The sequence below is a fragment of the Protopterus annectens genome, chromosome 3.part1 (genome assembly GCF_019279795.1).
Source record: "Protopterus annectens isolate FY-2018-M chromosome 3.part1, PAN1.0, whole genome shotgun sequence".
NCBI lineage: Eukaryota > Metazoa > Chordata > Ceratodontiformes > Protopteridae > Protopterus > Protopterus annectens.
Genome location: NC_056732.1, coordinates 568,899,528 through 568,921,887, shown reverse-complemented (window position 1 = coordinate 568,921,887; position 22,360 = coordinate 568,899,528). Strand labels below are relative to the sequence as shown.

The 22,360-nt window shown below is 44.9% G+C and overlaps 1 protein-coding gene across 7 annotated transcripts in view; it reads left to right on the top strand.

The window, feature by feature from the left end:
* Positions 1 to 22,360, top strand: part of SATB1 (SATB homeobox 1) — a 1,726,940-nt gene that overhangs the window by 1,249,671 nt on the left and 454,909 nt on the right. For all 7 annotated transcript variants that reach the window (XM_044066968.1, XM_044066966.1, XM_044066967.1 and 4 more), the window contains one exon: positions 6,876 to 7,330. In XM_044066968.1, coding sequence (XP_043922903.1) covers positions 6,876 to 7,330 — 455 coding nt within the window. The remainder of the gene's footprint in view (positions 1 to 6,875; positions 7,331 to 22,360) is intronic.

Here is a 22,360-nt window from a genome sequence, read left to right as displayed (position 1 = left end):
TGGAAAACGGCCTCATTTCTGACCATCACATGTAGCAGAAGTGTTTCAGTGATGTATAGAGAATACTTCCTTCCATAAGGACAGAGTTAGCCATGAACCCAGCCCCTCTGTTATGCCAAAAGTAGTCACAAGCTGTTTATCAATCCATCTTACAAAAAAGTCAAAAATGTCAGAAGGCAGTTTGTTATCTTTGCATCAGAAGAAGAGGGAAAGACAGTGCCCAGACATTCTCCAAATGGCTGGTCCATTGTGTTATGTTGTGTTATTCCTTCCAGTGTAAGAAGATAAAGGGAGCTATAAGGGCCTATAGTGCAAAATACTTTACTAGCACAGTGGCCTTCCTAGGGGTAACTGCTCAAGATGCATTAGAGGTGTCCCCATTGTCATCTTTCCATATCTTCTCTAGGCATTGCATACTGATCTACTTTTCCAGGGTAAGAACGGAGTTCACCTTAACTATTTTACAGGGCTTGTGGCAATCCAGGTCTTTCCTTCTAGGCTAGGTCTTTATTTCTATGAGTTGTGGAAGTCATGCCAGTTGTTAGAATTACTACTACATCAAATTAAACAAAACATAGCACAGTTGTGTAAAAACTTGTTATAATAGTAGTTGTTCGACTAGGTCACTCTTGTAGTACTGTTTTCCTCCCAGCATTTCCTTTTTGTTTGAAGCATCCTGGGTAGGTTGGTGTACCTCGCCCATCCCTTTCTCTTATAGGGCCATAGGCCACCTCAGGAATCAATAGATTTGGGGAACCCTATTTCAATCACTCACTCATTCCTATTCTGTCCACTTAGAAGTAGAGGATCCAGATTTCTAGAGGGAAAACTGTCTAATTAGCTGTTAAGTGTAGATGCCAGCTGTTAAGTGTAGATGCCATATGTCTTCCTGCAAAGACTGATGTTCTTCGTGTTTCACTGTTGCAGTCCACATTTGGGTTATCCCTGCCAGGGTAGCCTCCAGTCGGCCCGAATACCAGAGGCTTAGTATTTCTCCATCAGTTGCTGTCATTCCAGAACTGACGTCAGGTCATCAGTGTTATAAATTATGGCAGCCGACATCATTACATCAGTCTTTCTTGCCGAGGAGCCCGAAGCAGAAGCAGTTCGCATGAGTGCCGGTCAGCCGCTACATGAGTTTTTCGTTTCCGAAGTTGAAGTCTTCTAAAGCTAAGTACCCCATTGGGGACCCTTTTTTCTTGCTCTAACCGATGTCAGAAAAAGTTAACATTGGTCTCACCTGTGGAAAGCAAATACCACACCGAGATTTTCATTCCTACTGCATCAATTGCTTAGGTCCAGACCACGATGTCCCCTGCTGTCGCTTTTGTGCTCTGTTCAACGCCAGAGCTATATGTCGTCAGGCCCTTATTTTAGCTAGATATATTCGCTCTGTCCTCGAATTCCGATATGGTTTTGGTAAGCCATCCGACAGCAGATCTTCTGAAAAAATGTAAAGATAAAGACAGAGACAGACCGCACAGGTCCAAAACTGCCGACGATGCTTCCGTTAAGCTAGTCGTCAGTTCTCCAGTCCTCAGTGAGGCGCATTCACAGCCCCTGATGTCTGCTTCTGTGGATTCGCAGGCTGCTACTGAGACCCTTTCGGAGTCCAATATGCTGCGAGACTCTTCATCAACTAAGGATCCTGCGGATGTCTCTACCTTGGATGAGTCCAGAGCCACTGAGCAGGCACCATCTTCTGAGGAAGTACTTTGCACTACCAATTCTCGACACAGACCAACATCTTTCCTGTCTACCGTTCTTTCAAAACCTACTGAGTTTCTAAGACCCAGGGTATGAACCACACCCAAGAAACCGATGACCTAATCTCAGGCACCTGATTCCTTGCCTCAGTCTCAGAAACTTAAAATGGCGGAAGACTTTATAATGCTTATCAGGGGAAGCCAGACTATCGCTTCCAAAGAGAAAGAGATTTTTCCCCAGTAGTTTTATCTCAACAGGAGTTCAATGACTCTGATGCATCTGATTATGAAGATATGCAACCCCTCTCAGCTTATGAGGATTCTGATGCAGAGGAATCCATCCCTTCAACCTCTCCACCCGAGGACTTCTCATTTGGGGAAACCCTACATACCTTAAGGAAACATTTACAATGGGAATGTCAGGACTGCCCTCAGTCAAAAAAGAGACTCAGGGAATTTCTAGATCTTCCAGAGCACAGACCTCTGGCCATTCCTCCTGTCCTGGATGTTGTGGGTGATGTTTTTATGGAATCCAGTTTGACTTCTAACACCATCCCTCCTGCTCCCAGGAAACCAGACAGGTACTATAGAGTCCCAGACTATCACAAATTTCTATTCAAAAATCCTACTGCTGACCCTGAGGTTCTCTCTCAAGGACCTAAAGTAATTAAAGCAACTTTTGCTAAGAATCTCACCCCCTCAGGTAGGGATTCCCGAGCATTAGACGGATGGCGTAAAACAGTATACACCTTTGCTACTCTTGCTATTAGAGTATTAAATTGTCAGTTCCATATGCTAAAATATCAGTAACATACCATGGAACTCCTCAAACAAAAAATACCTTCCTTTCCTGCTTGTACAGAAAATAGAGTTACACGAGTTAATGCATTCTGCAAGTCAAGTAACTAAGCACACCTTACAATGTATTTTTGATGCCCTAGAAGCATCTTGCAGGGCAGCAGTCACTGGTTCTGTCCTTAGAAGACATGTTTGGGTAAAGGAACAGCCCTTGCCAGACCTTGTCAAATCCAAATTATTGGACATACCACTTCACAAAGACAACTTATTTGGCACCAAGGCAGAGGAGGTCTTAAAAAGATGGAAGAAAAAGCTAAATCTATGCAGACAGTTAAAGACGTCTTGCAGGTCCAGCCATCGAGGTTGAGTAGGCATTGGCCCTCCAAGCACTGGTCCTTTCCTGCCCCCTCCAGGTCAGCTCAGCCCAGCCCAGACCCTGGGGAAGCAGGCCCACCAGACAGCAGCCCCAGGGAATGGGCAGAGATCTAAGCAATGGAGTTCCTCCTCTTCAAAACCAGGGAGTGCTAAGCTACCCCCTCATGGTATGAACTCACAATGACTTCATGCTTCCACCCCCTCCCTCTGCCCACCTGCTCTTGCCCCTAGGAGGAAAACTCTCCTTCCATGTAAGCACCTGGGCCACCATTATCAATGACTGCTGGGTCCTCAACATAGTGTCCCAAGGATACAGATTTTATTTCCACACTCTACCAACCCCAAAAGGGTTCCCAGATCTTCCCCCAAACCAGTAGGCAGAGACTAAAAACCAAGTCCTTTCCCTGCTCTCAATAGAGCATGTTCCTGCAGAACAGGTAGGCCATGGTTTCTACTCCAGACTCTTCCTGGTACCCAGAAAAGAGGGCACCAGGTGCCCCATCCTTGATCTATCCATTCTAAACACTTTCCTGGTGATACCAAAATTCAAAATGCTCACCCTCCAGGCAACTTCTACCTATGCTGTCCAAGAATGCTTGGTTAGCCACCCTAGACATAAGAGGCCTACCTACACATCCCAATCAGGGAATCTTGCAGGAAATGTCGACATTTCAGGGCGTGATCACTGCACTTTCAGTTTTCTACGCTTCCCTTTGGCTTATCCACTGCTCCCAGTGTTTTCACAAAATGCCTCGCTCCCGCCATTGCTTTTTGCAGACAAAGAAATATTCAAATTTACCCATACTTAGATGACTGCCTGATTGAGGCAGACAATCAGGAAAAGCTGCTAAAGCTCCTGACCTTTGTAAAGGACCTACTGACCTCCATGGGGTATACTATCAATGAAAAGAAATCCAAAACTAGTACCCATACAAAAAATTGTATTCCTGGGAACAAGCCTGGACACTGCATCAGTGATGGCATTCCTTACACCAGAAAAACAAACCTACCTCACAACCTGCTTCTCTCAACTAGCCACCAGAATCCAGTTATCTGCAAGGAAAATCTTGCAAGCTCTGGAGTTCATGGCTTCTTGCATTCTACTCATTCCATATGCCAGACTGCATATGAGGAAACTACAATGGTACCTAAAACGCCTTTGGTGTCAACACCTCCAAGACCTGGAAACTCTTATACCAATCATACCTTGCTTAAGGAAAGATTTCCTTTGCTGGGCAGCAGCATGCAACCACAACAAGGGACTACCCTTCTCACAACCCCACGCCACCCAGACCCTCACCACAGATGCATCAGACTATGCCTGGGGTGCACATCTGGATGGCAGGTGCATTCAGGGCCAATGGAGCCCAAACCAAATACATCTGCACATCAACCAAAAAGAGATGTTAGCTGTTCAGCAAGCTCTGACAGCCTTCAGACCCCTACTCTCCCTGGGGCCTCTACTGATCAAAACAGACAACACCACTGTGGTGTGGTATGTCAACAAGCCGAGAAGGACTCACTTGTACCCTTTTTGCAGGCTCGCCATGACCCTTTGGCACATAGCCTCAGCCATGCAGCTACACCTGCTAGCACAATTCCTGCCAGGCTCTCTAAACTCTCTGGCAGACAACTTAAGCAGAAATCTTCTGGGCCCATACGAGTGGCAGCTAGACCAAAGAACCTTCACCCTTGTAACCCAAAAATGGGGCACCCTGAAGGTCGATCTCTTTGCTTCTCACTCCAACCATCAGCTCAGCAAATTCTGCACCAGGGAACCTCACAGTAAAGCCTGGAAAATGGATGCTCTATCCTTCCAGTGGGTCAACCTCTTGGTCTATGCATTCCCCCCTCTACTGCTCATTACAAGGGTACCGCTGAAAACAAGGGAGGAAAAGCTGAGGACAAAACTGATTGCCCCAGACTGGCCACACCAGCACTGGTACCCTTGGCTGCGAAGCCCGTCACCACTGCCACCATGGCATAACCCACAGATCCCCAACACTCCTGACCCGAGGAATGGAGAATTCATGCATCCCCAATTGCAGACCCTCAATCTGGCAGCCTGGCTTATTCCCTGACCACTGTACAAGCTTCCAATCTAAGCAAACAAGTTATAGGTGTTACACCTGAGGCCAGATGCCCTAGCACTAGAAAGTCTTATGCTGACAAGTGGAAAAGGTTTTGCACCTGGATCCAGGTTAAAGGAGCTGAAACTGTACAGCCCTCCCCGCCTCTCATCCTGGATTACCTGGCTGACCTACTACACAGGGGTCTATCCTTCTCTTCCATTAAAATTCATGCCTCTGCAATCTCTGCTCATTTCAGCACAGAGCCACATCATTTCTCCCACCCTCTAATCAAACAGTTCCTAAGAGGGGCTAACAACTTGAGGGCACCCAGAAGAGCACCTACCCCAGCTTGGGACCTTCACTTTGTTTTGGAAAAACTCACCCTGCCCCCCTTTGAACCAGCTGCGTCAGCAGAGTTAAAGTTCCTCTCTTGGAAGACAGCCTTGCTTCTGGCCATCACTTCAGCTAGAATAGTATCCGAAGTACAAGCACTAATGGCTATAGAGCCCTTCATCATTTTCCGTGCTGACAGGGTCTCCCTCAGGACTAACCCATCCTTCATGCCAAAAGTGGTGTCCAGTGTGGCTCTCATCCAATCCATTCATTTGCCCACCTGTTTTCCTAACCCACAAAACAAGGGGAAAAGGATTCTGCGCACTCTAGATGTGCACAGACAGCTCAGATTCTGCCTCGATAGGACTAAATAATTTAGGAAGACTGATCAATTGTTAGCCAGCTTTGCTATAGGAGCAGAGGTGAAGGCCATATCCAAACAAACCATTTCCAAATGGATAGTACACTGCATCCATTTCTGCTACAAGCAGCACGGGAAACATCCCCCAAGGGGGTCAGGACACATTCCACCAGAGCAACCTCCACCTCTGCAGCTTTCCTCAGAGGGGTCCCCATCAGGGACATAATGGAGGCTGCAACATGGACATCTGTTCATACCTTTACCAAGCATTACCACCTGCCTCTCTTCTCCAAATCCAGGGCAGGCTTTGCCACAGCAGTCTTGCAGGGCATCCTAGCCAGCCCCCAATCTTCTTGACTGCCTCCACCCTTTTCTTCAGCTTTGGGAATCAACCCAAATGTGATGACTGCAATATTGAAGCACGAAAAACATAGTACAGTTGTGCACACTTACCATAAATGTAGATTCTCGAGTTTATTCACTGTTACAGTCTTGTTTTCCCTCCCTCCATCCCCCTTGTCTCTCACTCTCTCAATTTCTCTCTCACTCTATCCTTACAAGGATGTTTTGATGTTTACTTTCTACTGGTGGTGCTCTTTCACCATAACCTAGCTCCCTCTTGGGGGCTCCTGAAAGGGCAAGAAAAACTGATGTAATGGCGTCAGCTCCCTTAATTTATAACACTGATGACCTGACATCAGTCCTGGAGTGACGGCAACCGACGCAGAAATACTAAGCCTCTGGTATTAGGGCCGACTGAGGGCTACCCTGGCAGGGATAACCCAAATGTGATGACTGCAACAGTGAATACACTTGAACATCTACATGTATGGTAAGTATACACAACTGTACTTTCTAAGATAGTGTAGGAGGATGTTATTTTATACAGAGAATGTTCTAATATCTCTTCAGAGGTGGATGTACATCACATCTGGAAGGTAAAGGACTTTTTAGCTCTGGAAGTCAGGCCACATGTCTTGCTTCAACAGCCAAAGTCCCAGTAGTTAGAACTACTGCAGTTATTTTATTGAACATTTACTGTTGTGGTAAGTTTTGCAGATACTTTTTGTTAATGTTTTGCTAGTATTATCAAAACCTTTACTCGTGAGTTTTGTTCCTGTCTTAAAATAAGCATGAAATATTGATTAAGCAGAATTTCCTTGCAAGTCTTGAACTGTTTCAGTGTGTGAGTATTATTGCTGAAATTATTCCAGTTCATTATTATTACAGCTGAAATGGAAGGACTCACTGAGTTATCTCAGCAAGGAACAAATCATGTTGGTTTCAACCAGCAACCAGTCCCAGGAAATACAGTTGAACAACCACCATCACCTGTTCAACTTGCGCATGGTGGCCAAGCATCTGTTAGAACCCAAATACCAAATCTGCACCCAGGACTTGTGTCTACTCCTATCAGCCCACAGCTTGTAAACCAGCAGCTGGTAATGGCCCAGTTATTAAATCAGCAGTATGCAGTAAACAGACTGTTAGCCCAGCAGTCCTTAAACCAGCAGTATCTTAATCATCCTCCTCCTGTCAACAGAACAGTTAATAAACCGTTAGAGCAACAAGTCTCTTCAAACACTGAGGTGTCTTCCGATATATACCAGTGGGTCCGAGATGAGCTTAAAAGAGCAGGAATTTCACAGGCAGTGTTTGCACGTGTGGCTTTCAACAGAACTCAGGTAAGGATAATTTTATTTAGTTCCAAGTTTATTCATATTTATTTTGTTTGTCCAGTATAGAGTGCTACTAAAAGTAGTGTAGAGGCAAGTAAAATTTTGTGCTACATTACGCATGTCGCTAAAATCATCAAGTGGTAACCCAAAATGATTTTTGTAGTCTGGCACTTGGTACATATGTTGTGGGTTATTTTATGCTCATCAAAATAAAGATCTTGCACTGACTTACAGCAGTGCAAGATGCACATTAGTAGGGGCAGCACCCAGGGCGTAGGCAGGTCAGAGATGAAGATATCATGGATGCACAGTATGAAAGAGTAACACATGCAGTGCATGAAAATGATTACATAATGATACTGAAGTGAGGAATATCATACAGATGAGGCAAACAGTATGCATATGATGACATCAAACATTGTGTAATGATTCAGAAACTTGCAAGGCAGGCATATTGTGCTTCGATGCATGCCTACACTGACACCAGATAGTTTTGGTATACACTATGAATATATTAGGTGTAACAGTGGCTGTAGCCAGGCAACATGTGTGGGGATGCAGTTGGAGCCAATGCCCCCAGTGTTGCCTATTGCAGTTATCCATCCCATTGTAGGAGGTATTATCATGGTGGACCTATATCCTGTTGGAAAGGGTCATCATATGAAACCTAGTCAGACTGTGTTGCCTACAAATGGAATTAGTAAAGGTGTGTGGAATGCCTGTCCCAGTGGTTACAAAGATAACCAATGGGGGAAGCATTAGGCATATTGCAGTTGTCAGCCTAGTGTAATCTGTTCCAGTTCTTCAACATCATGCTTTAGCATGTAGAAAAGTATTTCTGCTTCTCCAGGACTGTTGAGAGGAGCAACATAACTTATCTCCCGGGCCTGGAAAGTGGATGCGCTATCCTTCCAGTAGGTCAACCTCTCTGTCTATGCATTCCCCCCTCTACTGATCATTACAAGGGGTGTACTGCTCAAAATAAGGGAGGAAAAACCAAGGACAATCCTGATTGCCCCAGAATGGCCAAAGCAGCACTAGTACCCTCTGCTGCACAGCCTGTCACCACTGCCACCATGGCATCTCCCTCAGATCCCAACACTCCTGACCTAGAGGAATGGAGAATTCATGCATCCCCAAATGCAGATCCTCAATCTGGCAGCGTGGCTTATTCCCTGAATACTGTACAAGCTTCCAATCTAAGCAAACAAGTTATAGATGTTTATACATGAGGCCAGACGTAGAAAGTCTTATGCTGACAAGTGGAAAAGGTTTTGCACCTGGATCCAGGCTAAGGGAGCCGGAACTGCACAGCCGTACCTACCTCTCATCCTGGATTACCTGGCTGACCTACTATACAGGGGTCTATCCTTCTCTTCCATTAAAATTCATGCATCTTCCATCTCTGCTCATTTCAGCACAGAGCCCCCTCTTTTCTCCCACCCTCTCATCAAACAGTTCCTAAGAGGGGCTAACAACTTGAGGCCACCCAGAAGAGCACCTACCCCAGCTTGGGACCTTAACTTTGTTTTGGAAAAGCTAACCCTGCCCCCCCCCCCTTTGAACCAGCAGCATCAGCAGAGTTAAAGTTCCTCTCTTGGAAGACAGCCTTGCTTCTGGCCGTCACTTCAGCTAGAAGAGTATCCGAGGTACAAGCACTAATGGCTGTAGAGCCCTTCATCATTTTCCTTGCTGACCGGGTCTCCCTTAGGACTAACCCATCCTTCATGCCAAAAGTGGTGTCCCGTGTGGCTCTCAACCAATCCATTAATTTGCCCACCTTTTCCACTAACCCACAAAACAAGGGGGAAAGGATTCTACACTCTCTAGATGTGCACAGACAGCTCAGATTCTACCTAGACAGCACTAAATCATTTAGAAAAACTGATCAATTGTTAGTCAGCTTTGCTGCAGGAGCAGAGGGCAAGGTCATATCCATGCCATTTCCAAATGGATAGCACAATGCATCCATTTCTGCTACAAGCAGCATGGGAAACATCCCCCCAAGGGGGTCAGGACGCATTCCACCAGAGCAACCTCCACCTCTGCAGCTTTCCTCAGAGGGGTCCCCATCAGGGACAGAATGGAGGCTGCAACATGGACATCTGTTCATATCTTCACCAAGCGTTACCACCTGAGGCCCCTATGCCTAAAAAACAGATGATCAAAATGGCTGAGGATTTAATTACCTTGATCAGGGGTTCCCAACCCCCCCCTGCTAAGAGGCCTAGGCAAGGCACTGATTATGAATCTTCAGATCAAGTTTCCATTTCTTCTGATTTCTCTTTTGATCAGGAATTTTTTATTCAACCATATGAGGATTCTGATGCAGAGGAATCCATCCCATCTGCATCTCCTCCTGAGGATTACTCTTTTGGAGAGACTTTGCATACTTTAAGGGAACATTTTCACTGAAAGAGTCAGGACTTCTCTGAATCAAAAAAGAGGCTTAGGGATTTCCTTCTTCCTCCTCAGCATAGGCCTTTGGTAATATCTCCTGTATTAGACATTGTTGATGTGTTCTCGGAATCAAGCATGGCCCTGATTCCCTGCCTCTGGCTCCTAGTAAGCCAGACAGATATTACAGGGTTCCTGACTCCCACAAATTTCTTTTCAAAAATCCTACTGCTGATTCTGAGACTATTTCTCAGGGTCCCAAGGGTGTTAAGGCTTCTACAGCCAAAAATCCTACCCCTTCTGATAGAGACTCCAGAGCGCTGGATAGATGGGGTAAGAAGGTTTATACGTCTGCAACCTTGGCAATCAGGGCTTTAAACTGCCAGTTTCATATGCTTAAATATCAACAGCATGTTATGGGCTTACTGAAACAGAAAATGATGTTGATTTCTGATTGTGTGGAAAATAAAGAGTTACAGGATTTAATGCATTCAGCAGAACAGGTTGGAAAGCATACTTTGCAATGTGATTTTGATTCCTTGGAGGCCTCTTGTAGGGCCGCCGTTACTGGTTCTGTGATTAGAAGGCATGCCAGATTCAAGGAGCAAAATCTGCCTGATCATGTTAAAGCTAAATTGTTGGATGCCCCTTTGCAGCATGATAGTCTGTTTGGTAATAAGGCAGAAGAGGTTTTAAAGAAAATGGAAGACAAAGCTAAATCTATGCAAACTGTAAAAGATTTCTTGCAAGTGCAGCCACCCAGGTTCAGTAGGCACTGGCCTACTAAAAATTGGTCCTTTCCTGTGTCCAGCAGAGCCACTCAGGGCAAACCCAGGTGCTCAAAAGGCTCCAGATATCAATCACAGGGTTCTTACAGGTCAAAGCAATGGGATGCCTGCACCTCCAAAACTGGAGGAAACAAAGCACAACCCTACTGTAAGCAGTCTCAATGACTTTCCTCTACCATCTCCAAGCACTTATCTTTTGGCAACCCCCTTGGGGGAAAAATTAGCACTTCATGCTCAAAATTGGCAGCTAATTACCCAGGACAAGTGGGTATTAAACATAGTATCCCAGGGGTACAGATTTCATTTCCATACTTTGCCAATTCCAAACAGATGGCTGGATCTGCCACAAAACCCAGTTGGCAGTGGCCCAGAAACAAGTCATGTCCCTCATGGATATGGGGGCTATTCAACCGGTACCAGAAAAGGAAAAAGGACAAGGTTTTTATTCAAGACTTTTCCTGGTACCCAGAAAAGACAATTCATGGCGTCCAATACTGGACTTATCGATTCTGAAAACGTTCCTGGACATTCCAAAATTCAAAATGCTGACTTTACAACAGCTACTGCCTATGCTAGGCAAGAATGCTTGGTTAGTAACTGTAGACTTAAAAGAGGCATACCTCATATCCCAATAAGGGAATCATGCAGAAGATACCTCCGCTTCAAAGCAGGTTTTTTTTGCAATACCAATTCTCTGCACTGCCCTTTGGCTTATCTACTGTGCCCAGGGTCTTTACAAAGTGCCTGACACCAGTAATTGCATTCTGCAGACAAAGAAACATTCAAATTTATCCTTATCTGGACGATTGTCTCATTCAAGCAGAGGACAAGGACACTCTTCTTCAACATCTGGCATTTTTAAAAAGGCTTCTAGCATGCCTAGGGTACACCATAAACAAAAAGAAATCACAACTGGTACCCTCTCAAATAATTACATTCCTGGGTGCAAGCTTGAATACAACTGCCCAGATGGCTTGCCTCACGCCAGACAAACAAAGGCAACTGACAACATACTTCAAACTAGTGGCAACAAAAACCCAGTTATCTGTAAGACAAATTCTACTAGAAAATCTTATGTTGATAAATGGAAGAGATTCTGTGCTTGGAACCAAGCACAAGGAATAGACACAGCAAAGCCCAATATTCCTCAGATTTTACAATACTTAACTGAGATGCCTGACAAGGGGCTATCTTTTTCTACAATAAAAATCCATGCCTCTGCCATCGTGGCTGATTACAACACAGAGCCTCCCCTCTTTTCTCATCCACTGCTTAAACAGTATCTTAGAGGGGCCAAAAATTTAAGGCCTCCCAGTAGAGCACCAACTCCTGCATGGAACCTCAATTTTGTGCTGGAAAAACTCACCCTGCCTCCTTTTGAACCAGCAGCTACTGCGGATATAAAATTTCTATCTTGGAAAACAGCTTTTCTTTTGGCAGTCACTTCAGCAAGATGGGTTTCAGAACTACAGGCTCTCATAGCAGTGGAGCCTTTCATTATATTTTACCCGGACAGGGTGGCCCTTAGGACCAATCCTTCTTTTATGCCTAAGGCCCTCCGGACCAATCCTTCTTTTATGCCTAATGTGGTATCCAGTGTGACTCTTTACCTGACCATTCACCTGCCAACATTTTACCCAAATCCGCAGAACAAGTGGGAAGCGGATTCTGCATTCATTGGATGTACACAGACAACTATGATTCTACTTAAACAGGACCAAATCTCTAAGAAAGTCTGAGCAACTACTGGTAGCATTTGCTGCAGGATCAGAGGGGAAGGCTATATCAAAGCAGACTAGTTCTAAATAGATAAGCCACTGCATTCCTTTCTGCTATTTGCACTATGGTAAACTTGTGCCCAAGGGGATCAGATCACATTCCACCAGGGCTGCCTCTACTTCAGCAGCTTTTCTCAGAGGGGTCCCAACCAAAGACCTTCTAGAAGCTGCTACTTGGAGCTCTGTTCATACCTTCACAAAGCATTATCATTTACCTCTCTTCTCTAAATCCAGGGCAGGCTTTGCCACTGCAGTCCTGCAGGGCCTTATAGCCGCTCCTAATGCTGTTTAGCTCCATCCTCCCATCCATAGCTTTGGGATTCTACCCAAATGTAATGACTGCAACAGTGAAACACGAAGAATATAGTACAGTTGTGTACACTTGCCATAAATGTTGATGTGTGTATTGTAGTCCGGGTTACCCACCTGCCATCCCCCATTCTATATCTTTTCTTTCCTTCACTATACTCAAAAGCCTTTGTGGTGTATTTGCTTTTAGTTGAAGGTAAAGTTTATGTTTCTAAAAGTGCATTTATATATTTACAGTTTATGTATATATATATATATATATATATATATATATATATATATATATATATATATTTGCTCCCCATTTGGGGGGGGCACCTGACATCTGAGGCAAGAAAAACTGAATAAAATGGCGTTGGCTGCATGTTTTATACCCCTGACGACCTGACATCATGTAAGAGGAGACAACAACTGACGCAGGACCCAAGACTTTGTTATTCAGGCCGACTGAGGGCAACCTGCCAGCAGATTACCCAAATGTAATGACTGCAACAGTGAATACACTCGAACATCTACATTTATGGTAAGTGTACACAACTGTACTTTCTCTTAGGGCTTTTTTCCCCAAACCCTTCATAGTAGGCTTTCTTCTTTGGCACTTTATCTTGGGAATCAGTGTTTTAAGCTTCTTGCTAAAGACACGATGGAGAGAACTTCCTACTGTGTGAGACACCCATCCTGGAAGCAGAAGGCCAAGAAATCAAGGCTGGAATCTTCTGCTTTCAGCCCCTGCTGGACATTCCTTCCAAGGTGAGTGATATCTCAAAGGTTCACCTGGCTTCATCATTGGATTCTCCTGCTTGCGACTAGGTTGGAGTCTGGCAGGGAACTGACCTTAGGCATGTTTGAGGAGGCATTGCAGATGTCAGCCTCAGATGTTCAGGGGGAACCGCAGCTGATTATTTCCGAGAGGCCTAAGGATGTTCCCCAAATTTTAGTCAGAGACGACATCCCTACTACAGTTATTGAATGCCATCTGGGGTCAGAGCCTTCCACCTTTAAGGCAAACATTCCCTTAAAGAAAAAGCAGAAGACTAAACATATTTCCTCCGCTCCTAAGAATCCACAGAGTGAATGGCAGCCCTTCACTCAGGGGTTGTTTACTGCTTTGATGGCTTTAAAAACTCCTCCGGGAGTTTCTGTTCCATCCCCCCCCCCCTTGGTCCTCCACTCCCTAAAGAGACCCAGAGAACAGGATTCCTCTGAGGAGGAGGCAGATTCAGATGGAGAATCCCTTGCTTACTCCTACATTCACTCTCCTTTGGGCTGTGGATCAGAGGATAAATCAACCAGTCCTGATATTCCCTTTGAAGAGATTTCTTTTGGGAAGACTATCTCTAGGATGATGGAGATCTTTAAATGCAACTGTTCTCAAGTTTCTGAGATACAAAAAAAGGTATTAGGAGCTATTGCAGATGGATTCTCTCAGACTTTCTGCTGTCTTTCCTGTTTAGGCTGCTTTGTGGGATGCCTTTTCTAATGCTTCTAAGGCTCCAGCGTCTCAGCCCTCTGCCCCAAGAAACCTAAAAGGTTCTATAGGGTGCCTGAGGACTGTAAGTTCTTGTACAAGTGTCCTCCTACTGACCCCTCTGTGGTGTTAGAAGCTTCTGACAAATCTTCTCAGTTGCTTCCTACTCCTAAGTTACTGCCTTCTGATAAAGATAGCAGAATTATGGAAAGGCTGGGAAAGAAGGTTTATACCTCTGCTACCTTGGCTTTTAGGGCTGTTAATTATCAGACCCATATGTCCAGGTACTTGTTGGCTCTGGTTTTCCAGGCCTGTCAGGTGATTTCTGATCTTCCAGACTCTGAAGGTAAAACTTCAGCCCTTTGCCTTTTAGGGACTACCTCCCATGTGGCTTGTCATTCCATCAAGTGTAGTTGTGATGCAGCAGATGCCTCTTTAAGGGCTGCTGCTTTTGGGTCAGTGATGAGGAGGTACTTTTGGCTTTAGCTTCAATCTTTGCCTGATGATATTAAGGTTAAGTTGATGGATTCCCCTCTAGATAATAAACACTTGTTTGGCAAGGCTGCTGCTGATTTAAGTCCCTTCAGGATAAGGGCAAGGCTTTACAGGAACTTAAACGTGTTTGTTTCTTCTGTGCGTAAATTTCAGCAAAACTACCCTAATAAGCCAGCCTTCGTTCGTAGGCAATCTTGCCCTCCTTGTAAGGTTAGAAAGGGTGGCAAGTGGGCTCCTACTCCGAAGGCTACTCCGACTTCTGTGCCTCAGAAGTTCTCTTTTCCTGATAAACCAGGTGCTGTCTGACTATCTTATTCTTCCCATCCACTTTCCTGTTTCTCTTCACCTTTGTCTCTCTGTTTGGCTAAAGATTACTCAGGCTTTGTGGGTTCTTTCCATTATCCGCCAAAGGTTATTTCATAGTCTGGAAATCTCTTCCCCTTTTATGGGAATTCCACAGCCCCCTCAGTATGTCCTTCTTTCTAGGGGTGCTTTGAGATCTTTTGACTCAGGGTACTACTTAGGAAGTACCTGTGTCCCAGAGGGGGAGGGGGATTTACTCCAGTATGTCTCTAGTGCCCAGGAAAGAGGGTACCTGGAGACCAGATGTTCTTCGTGTTACACTGCTGCAGTCATTACACTTGGGTTATCCTGCCGTCAGGCGGTCCCACAGTCGGCCAGAGTTCAGAAGTCTTGGTCTGGCGTCGGTTGCTGTCGCTTCTTCCCTGACCTCAGTGCGCCAGGGGTATATAAGATGCATCCAATGCCATTTTCTTCAGTCTTTCTTGCCACGCAGTGCCGAAAGCAGAAGCAGTTTGCAAGTGCCAGTCGGCCAACTCCTGAGATTTTCAAAGTCGAATTTCAGATCCATAGTCTTCAATAAAGCTAAGTACCCCATTGGGGAAACTTTTTTCTGGCCTCAGACCGATGTCAGAAAGTTAATAATTGTATTTCTTGTGGGAAGCAAATACCTCATAAGGACTTCCATTCTTACTGTATTCCATGCCTAGGCCCTGATGACGTCACTAGTTGTCGGTTTTGTGCTAGATTTAACAAACGCACTATAAAACGACGTTTTGATTTTGCTTTGTACTACTTTGGCCGAAGGTTCAATTATACTATGCCGTCAGATCAACCTACGACCACAATACCGAAAAAACGCAAAGACAAGCATAAAGACAGGAATCTGAGGTCTAAAACCGACGATGAAACCTCTTCTAGGCCAGTCGCCGGTTCTCAGTGAGGCGCTTTCGCAGCCCCTGACACCCGCTACCTCAGAGCCACAGGCCGCCTCCAACTCCCACGTGGAGACAACTAGGCCTCTGGAAACTCAAGGTATTGGGCCTACGGAAACTAATCCCTCAGATGGGTCCGGAGCCGCTGAGCAGGCATCGGCTTCTGAGGGTGTTTTCAGACCTTCACAACTTACCATTAAAGCAACAGCCAAGACAAAAGTACCATTAAAGACAAAGAAGCAAGTACAGCATTCTCCTGGACAGTCCTCCATGCCTAAGAAACAGATGCTTAAAATGGCCGAAGACCTCATTACTCTAATCGGGTTCCCATCCCCCTCCTGAGAAAAGGCCTAGGCAGGATACAGACTATGATTCCTCTGATCAGGTTTCCATTTCCTCTGATTCCTCTTCAGACCAGGGACACTCTACCCCTCTATGAGGACTCTGATGCTGAAGAATCTATCCCTTCAGCCTCTCCTCCTGAGGATTATTCTTTTGGAGAAACTTTACATAGCATTTCCATTGGGAAAGTCAGGATTACTCAGAATCCAAGAAAAGGCTCAGGGATTTCCTTTTATTGCCTCAGCACAGGCCCCTGGCTATTCCACCTGTGCTAGATATTGTGGATGATGTATTCCCTGAATCCAGCTTATCTCCTTATTCTTTGCCCCCTGCACCAGCCAAGCCATATAGGTATTGTAGAGTCCCTGACTCTCACAAGTTTCTTTATAAAAACCCTTCTGCTGATCCAGAAAATATTTCCCAGGGTCCAAAAGGGGTTAAGGCTTCCAATGAAAAAAAGTCCAGTAACCTCTGACAGAGATTCCAGAGCTTTGGATAGATGGGGGAAGAAAGTATACACTTTTGCAACTTTAGCAGTAAGGGCTTTAAATTGCCAGTTTCACATGCTTAAGTACCAACAATATTTAATGGCTCAGTTAAAACAGAAAATGCTTGCAAGCTCAGACGCTCCTGATTGCAAAGAAATGCAGGATTTATTGCATGCAGTTGAACAGGTGGGAAAAACATACTCTGCAATGTGGTTTTGATTCTTTAGAGGTTTATTGTAGAGCCGCAGTTACAGTTCCTATGATTTGAAGACATGCTTGGTTAAAAGAACAGAGTTTACCTGATCATGTTAAGGCAAAATTATTGGATGCTCCTTTACAGCATGATACCTTGTTTGGTGTTGGCAGAAGAGGTGTTAAAGAAAATGGAGGATAAAGCTACATCTATGCAAACAGTCAAGGATGTCTTACAGGTACAGCCACCTCGATTTAGCAGAAATTGGCCAACAAAGAATTGGTCCTTTCCAGTGTCAGACAGGCCACAGAGAGGTAGATACAGACGCCCAAGAGGCAGATCTCAACCCCAAGGCTCAAACAGACAACGACAGTGGGGCACCTCAACCCCAAAAGGAGGTGAGGACAAGTCTCAACCTTACAGGAAATAGTCACAATGACTTTCCCCTTCATAAGCCACGCACTTCCCTTTTGGAAGCCCCACTTAGGCGGAAAACTAGCACTTTTTTCTCAAAACTGGCAAACAATCACCCAAGACAAATGGGTTCTGAATATTGTGTCTCAAGGTTACAGGTTCCACTTTCATACTTTACCAAGACTAAAAGGAATGCCAGACCTGCCACAAAATCAATGAGCAGAGGCACAAAAACAAATCTCAGCCCTCATGGACATGAGAGCTATTCAAAACGTACCACAACAGGAACAAAGATTTTACTCAAGACTCTTCCTGGTCCCCAGAAAGGACAAGGCCTGGAGGCCCATACTAGACCTTTCAATTCTAAATGCTTACCTGGATATTCCGAAATTCAAAATGTTGACATTACAGCAGCTTCTACCCATGTTGGGCAAGAAGGCTTGGCTTGTTACTCTGGACCTCAAAGAGGCATACCTGCATGTCCCTATCAGACAAAATTGCAGAAGATACCTCAGATTCAAAGCTGGTACAATGCACTACCAATTCTCTGCACTGCCCTTTGGCTCATCTACTGCGCCCAAGGTCTTCACAAAGTGCCTGGCACCAGTAATGGCATTTTGCAGACAAAAAGGAATTCAAATATATCCATACCTGGACGACTGCCTCATTCAAGCAGAGACAAAGGGCATTCTTCTACAGCATCTGGCATTTGTAAAAAGGTTGCTAATTTCTCTAGGGTACACAGTAAATGAAAAGAAGTCAAAACTAGTGCCCTCACAACAGATTATATTCCTGGGTGCCAGCTTAAATACAACGGCCCAGATGGCTTACCTCACGCCAGACAAACAAGTTCAGCTAACTCAATATTTTCAATTACTGGCAAAAAAAGTCCCATCTCCCTGCAAGAAAAATTCTGCAAACCCTGGGATTCATGGCATCCTGCATACTACTAATACCATATGCCAGACTGCATATGAGGAAATTACAATGGTACCTAAAAAGTGTTTGGACTCAACACTCCCACAGTTTAGAAGCAGTAATACCAATGATTCCCTGCCTACAACAGGAGTTTCGTTGGTGGGCACAGGCATGTCACCTAAACAAGGGTCAGCCTTTTACCCTACCCACAGCCAGGCAGACTCTAACAACAGATGCTTCGGATTACGCCTGGGGAGCACACATGGCAGGAAAATGCATTCAGGGTAAGTGGACCACAGACGAGATGCATCTTCACATCAATCAAAAAGAGATGTTGGCTGTTCAAAATGCCCTAACAGCTTTCAAGGACCTTCTGCATCCAGGACAACTATTATTAAAGACAGACAACACCAGAGTAATGTGGTACATAAACAAGCAAGGGGGCACTCATTCTTATCCCCTATGCAGGCAAGCCATGACCTTGTGGGACACAGCTCTAACGTATCAAGTTCACCTGCAAGCACAATTCCTGCCAGGAAAGAAAAATACTCTGGCAGACGATCTAAACAGAAATATCATGGACCCCCACGAATGGAAATTGAATCCACAAATCTTTAGCACGGTAACGCAAAAATGGGGAATGCCCAGACCTAGATCTTTTTGCCTCCCCACTGAATTGCCAACTACAAAAATTCTGCACAAGGACTTATCACAAACAAGCATGGAAAGTGGATGCTCTTCTGTTCAGCTGGAAAAACCTAAAAGTTTATGCCTTCCCGCCACTGCCTCTCCTTTCAAAGGTACTCCTAAAAGCCAGACAAGAAAAACCACAGATGATCCTGATTGCTCCAGACTGGCCACATCAGCACTGGTACCCTATCTTAAGGAACTTGGCTCAAGGCCCACCTTGGATTTTGCCTCAAATTCCACACCTTCTGACTCAACAAAACAATCAGATCCTGCATGGTCAGCTCAAAACCCTAAACCTGGCTGCATGGCAGATTCATTAGTCAAACAGGGAACACCTCTCTCTAAAGCTGTTATGGATGTCATTTTGGAGGCCAGGAGGCCTAGCACCAGGAAAGCTTACTCAGAAAAATGGAAGAGATTCTGCTCCTGGAACCAGGCTCAAAGCCTTGACCCCCTTGTTCCAAACATTCCTCAGATTTAACCATACTTAACTGAGATGCTGGACAGAGGCCTATCCTTCTCATCAATTAAGATCCACGCCTCTGCCATTTCAGCACATTACAACATGGATCCTCCTTTATTCTCTCATCCCTTGCTAAAGCAGTACCTCAGAGGGGCTAAAAACATAAGACCGCCCCTGAGAGCACCAACACCTACTTGGGACCTCAATTTTGTTTTGGAAAAACTGACCCTGCCACCTTTTGAGCCAGCCAATACAGCCGATCTAAAATTTTTATCCTGGAAAACAGCTCTGCTCCTGGTAGTAACTTCAGCACGAAGAGTCTCAGAGCTACAGGCATTAATGGCAGTGGAACCTTTTATAATTTTTCATCAGGACAGGGTTTCTTAAGGACAAAACCCTACCTTTATGCCAAAGGTGGTATCTAGTGTGGCTCTTAACCAAACCATCCATTTGCCAACTTTTTATCCAAACCCCCAGAATAAAGGGGAGAAACTTCTGCATTCTTTGGACATACACAGGCAGCTACGCTTCTACTTCGACAAAAGAAAAGCTTTCAGGAAAACCGAACAACTGTTTGTAGCATATGCTGCAGGATCACAGGGCAAGGCTATATCAAAGCAGACTACATCCAAATGGATAGGGCATTGTATTCATTACTGCTACACACAGCATGGAAAATCAGTCCCAAATAACATTAGGCCACATTCCACCAGGGCAACAGCCACTTCAACAGCCTTTCTCAGAGGAGTACCTACCAAGGAAATGTTGGAGGCTGCAACTTGGAGTACAATGCACACCTTTACCAAGCATTACCACCTGCCTCTTTACTCTAAATCCAGAGCAGGATTTGCCACCGCAGTTCTGCAGGGCTTCATAGCCAATCCTAACTGTTTATAGACCAGCCACCCAACCTTTGCTTTGAGATTCTACCCAAGTGTAATGACTGCAGCAGTGTAACACGATGAACATAGTACAGTTTTGTACCTACCATAAATGTAGATGTTCGAGTGTTCACACTGCTGCAGTCCAGATTACCCTCCCTCCATCCCCTCTGACCTAACTGGACTTATTTATACCTTTCTATCCTATACAACCTTTGTGGTATATTTGCTTGTAACTGAAGGTATTGTTCTTATTTTATATGTATATTTTTTTATTAGCAATATGTATTGCCTACCTACTTGGGGGCACCTGACATCTGGAGCAAGAAAAACTGAAGAAAATGGCGTTGGATGCCTCTTATATACCCCTGGCGCACTGACGTCAGGGAAGAAGCGACAGCAACCGACGCCGGACCAAGACTTTGGAACTCTGGCTGACTGAGGGACCGCCTGACGGCAGGATAACCCAAGTGTAATGACTGAAGCAGTGTGATAACTCGAACATCTACATTTATGGTAGGTACAAAACTGTACTTTCTACACCTCGCTCGTCTAAACACTTTCTGAAGGGCGCCCTCTTTTTGAATGTTGTCCTTTCAGATTTTGTTTCCTCTTTTGCTTCCAAAGGCTTATCTGGTGTCTCTGGATTTCAAGGATGCTTATGATATATTCCTATTCATCCCCTTTTCAGGAAGTTTTCATGTTTCTCTGTTGCTTCCTGACATTTTCAGTTCTCTGCTTTGCCCTGTGACCTTTCTGCTACTCCAAAGGTATTCACCAGATGCCTTGCTCCTGTGATTGCTTTTTGCAGGCTTCAGGGGATCCAAGTCTTTCCTGCTTGGATGACCTCCTGTTTCAGACATCCACTCTAGAGATGTCGTTGTTAAATCTTCATTTTGCCATTTCCTTTCTGCAAAGCCTGTGGTTCACAATAAACTTCAAAAACTCTTTTCTGACTCCTTCTCATAACCATGTTGTTCTGTTGTGCAGGATCCAGACTGTGCCTATGCTGACATCTCTGCCTACTCTCAAGGTCTTAACACTCATTTCCTTTTCAAACTCTTCTTCCTCTGGCCTCTATAACAGCCAGGGAATTTCTGGGAGCTCTGGGGTTCATGGCCTCCACCATTCCTGTGCTCTTTCTGGCCAAACTCCACATAGGTTCATAGGTAGGTACTAGGCTATTGGCCCTAGGGCCTATATAACCCTAGCCAAAAAGGTACCCTGGCTTTCGTCACCTAAGAAAATTATTTTCCTGTGCCCCTGTCAAGCAGAGCCACAGAAGTGATCCCTTGGGTGAATTTACCATATCTCATCCAATCATCAAGATTTTTCTTAGAGTGCTAATGAGGAGCTCTGTTTGACATAGATAAGGTAGTCTGTTCCAGAGTATGGGAAGTCTCTGGGACAGGAATCTATCCCTCCAGCATGTTCTGTTTATTGTGGTGACAAGGTTTAGGTCCCTAGAGCGTGTAGCTCGGAGAGATTGGGATTTCTTTAAGTGGAGTATGTCCAACAGCTCTGGGTTTGACATAGCTTTGTATGCTAGGCAGAGTTCACCTCTGAGTAGGCGATAATGCGACAGAGTAAAGCTGGAGTTTTTTGAGACGGTCTGCGTAGGGCATGTGTTTGAGGCCAGTAATCCTCTTTGTGTGGTATTTCTGCGACCTTTCCAGTTGTTGTAGATGTCTTGTGAGGTACATACCAAAAGTGGTGGTGTACTCTATAATGGGTCTAATGAGTGATGAGTAGAGGGGAACAATGACCTTTTTTTTCTGGATGAGAAACCTTTTGTGATGAGGTGTGCCCACACAGAAGGATTTCCTGAGCACTGTGGCGATGTGATTGTCAAAGGAGAGACTACTGTCCACCTGTGTCCCAAGGTCTCTTATCACACTTTCAGTGTTAAGTAGACTACCGCCTATGAGGTAGTTCATGGGTACAGAGTTTTTACCAAAGGGGATGACCATCCACTTTTTGGCATTGAGCTTGAGGCCATGGTTTTGACACCAGGCATCTGTCTCAGTGAGGCCCTTTTGTAGAATGTCCACATCATTAAGAGTTTCGATTTTGGCTCCTAGTTTGCAGTCATCTGCGAGCTTAGTTAGCCAAAGACCTTCTGTGTTAGCCTGTACTTCAGAGAAGTAGATACCAAACAGGAGTGGACCTAGAACTGA